We start from the raw sequence: 2,985 nt of genomic DNA on the forward strand, positions 1-2,985 counted from the left end.
TACAGTTTATTCATTTTGTAACCCAGCTGTTGTCCCCTCCCTTCATCCCCTCCCAATCCTACCCTCACTTCCTCATCTCCTCCCATGACCCTCCACTAGTCTTCTGATAAGTGAGGTCCTCCTCCCCTTCCCTCTGACCTTAGCCTTTCAGGTCTCATCAGGACTGGCTGCATTGTCTTCCTCTGTGGCCTGGTAAGGCTACTCCTCCTCAGGGGGAGGTGATCAAAGAGCCAGTGAGTTCATGTCAGAGACAGTCCCTGTTCCCATTACTAGGCAACCCACTTGGACACTGAGCTGCCATGGGATACATCTGTGCAGGAGTTCTAGGTAATACCCATGCATGGTACTTGGTTGGAGTATCAGTCTCAGAAAAGAACCCTGTGCCCAGATTTTTTTTTTTTTTGGTTGTGTTGCTTTCTTTGAGGAGCTATTTGTAGGTTTTCTGTTCTGAGAATTCTAATTCCACTTATAAAACTATTTAATATATTTAAAACTGCATATAATTTAAATTAGGATTTTCAGTGAAAAATACAATTAAGGAAACCAAGGCCATTCCACATCCACATTCTCCCAACTATAATATAGAGACATAAAATTATAGATTTGTTTACAGCTACTTATAGAACATAACTCTTTAAGTACACAAGTGTCTAAAATAATGTAATAATATTTCAGTTTTATGTAGTATATGATTTTAAATATATTTATAGTTAATTTAAAATTTTTGATTCAAAGCACAGCATTTATTTAGGTCTGCAAACACAAGATAACTTTCCATAAGTAAGTTTAAGTTGTAACTTCACATTATAGAGAGAAAAGATGTAAGATAAGGCACGCTACACATATGATTGGTTGCTACAGGAATATGCAATGGTGTTTGTGTCTACTTGTCATTCATTTCTACTGGATGTTCACAAATACTGACTTCCTGGTACATGTCAGTGTATTTCGTGGCATTCATACTCAAATTACTTCTTAAAAATTAAGTGAACAGTTCTTTATGGAAGAATTAAAATAATTCGAGGGACGCTACTACTTCAGTGTTTTGGAAGTACCCATCAATTTTAAATAGGTGGAACCTGTTCCAAGCTGACAAGCCTGTATTTTGCCAGCACAGTGAATCACTTACACAATATTTCTTTGAGGAGCTGAATGATTTGAAATCTTGTAATTTCACTTTTATAAGTATTAATTACTGCTTGCAAATAGCATTACTCAAAAGAGGTGCATTTAATTAATCCATCTTAAAACATCAGACAGTGAAGAAAGCAAACGAGAACTTTTTCTCACTCGGTGCTATTATGAATTTGAGTATATGTACAAATACATTTTCAGTTTTGGCTGTGGTAGAATTGGTCTTGTTATCTCACTAGGTGTACATAAAAGATTAGGCGATTTATGTGAATTAGAATAAAATAGCTTTATTGGAAGACAGACACTTCTGAAATCGGTACAAAGCAACAAAGAAGTAATCTGGAAAAATACATGTGCGTCATTCTTAATAAGCATATACAGTACATATAAAACTTTACTACTCCCTTTTTATAACTGTCAAAAGTTTCTTTCCTGAGGTTTTTCGAATCCATTAAAAATTTAAATTAGGAAGGAAAAGGAAATCATCTTCCTTGCTTTGAGGTTGAGCTGTGAATCCTCAGTGTTGGTAACAGTATCATTTTTCTACACATCAGACTTTTCACTGAGACATGGTCACACTGGAATTCATTCCCTAACACTGACCCCCAAATACACCGCATCTTCAAAGAGTTGAAATGTTTAGCTTGCAGATCATGTACAAGCTGTTATTACTAAATATTTCCATTGTAAAGGAGCTTTCCCCTTTTGAAGTGCAAACATACAAAGTGAATCATTTAAAATCTGCTTTGATTTAAATAACAATTCAAGTATCTCCTCTAAGATGACTTTCTGAAAACCATTAATATTTATGAGCCACAGTTATAAACATGTTTTCTAAAAGGCAGAATACCTCTTGAATATCCTTTGTTTTGTCCATAGATTATGTAGGTTATAACGCAGTTTTTGGTTTGCTCTGTATTTTTCCTAGCTTATTATACATCTTTATCCATACATTTAACCAATCATTTGGAAAAATATTAACATCAGCTACATGAAGGTAGGTTTCATAATACAGCATTTCATTGAAAAAGCTATATTACTAAAGATACAGTCTGAGTGAGTCACATGTGCTTATTTTCAGTTATAGCTGATGCTTAAGATGTTCATGGAGCGTTTTCAATAGATGGAGAGATGTCGTAGTCATGAAATTGAATTCCTTTAGACACTGTGATCTTCATAATGGCACCATTGAGAGCATCATCTTCAATGAGTGTTATTAAGCCATTGGCAATGGTTGATGGACTGAAAAAGGAAGGAAACATTTGCATTTTGAAACTAAAGAATGAAACTAAGTAACTTCACATAATTTTCCAAAGCACCTGGTCATGGGGAAACATAGTTCATTACATTGTTGTTCCTCCCATTTTTATTCATTGAGATGATAAGTATGTTAAATAATAAATTTAGTGATCATTTGGAAATGTATTTGAGATCATTAATTATATTGATAAAAATAATCCTTTTCTCATCTGTACCAGATCAGTAGACATGAGACTTCCTAGATAGAAACATCATTGGAGGAGAAACAGAATTAACTAGTAACATTTATTGAAGATCATTTTTACCAATTGCCATTTTAAGTACAGTCTGTGTATCACCCTAGTTGTCAGTCAAAGATCCCTAAATTTGTTCTATTATTCCTTTTCATGTGAGAAAACTGGTGCTATCTGAGGTTTTATGGATAAGTTCATGGGTAGTGGTGGAGACAAAGCTGAGGTTTGACCTTAGTTCTGATTCCTTCAACTCAAGAGCTGCAATTCTGGACTGAAGAAACAGCATCCAACTCATCTTGCGAAAGCCCCATCTATCCTATCCTATCCTATCCTATCCTATCCTATCCTATCCTATCCT

The 2,985-nt window shown here is 34.9% G+C and overlaps 1 protein-coding gene across 1 annotated transcript in view; it reads right to left on the reverse strand.

Annotated features, from left to right (window-relative positions):
- Positions 1-1,405: 1,405 nt before the first annotated feature.
- Positions 1,406-2,985, reverse strand: part of Hpgd (15-hydroxyprostaglandin dehydrogenase) — a 34,293-nt gene continuing 32,713 nt past the window's right edge. The window contains exon 7 of the mRNA XM_055597861.1: positions 1,406-2,376. Coding sequence (XP_055453836.1) covers positions 2,238-2,376 — 139 coding nt within the window. The 3' untranslated portion in view covers positions 1,406-2,237. The remainder of the gene's footprint in view (positions 2,377-2,985) is intronic.

The sequence above is a fragment of the Psammomys obesus genome, unplaced genomic scaffold, assembly GCF_907164565.1.
Source record: "Psammomys obesus unplaced genomic scaffold, mPsaObe1.curated_primary_1811, whole genome shotgun sequence".
NCBI classification, from domain to species: Eukaryota; Metazoa; Chordata; class Mammalia; order Rodentia; family Muridae; genus Psammomys; species Psammomys obesus.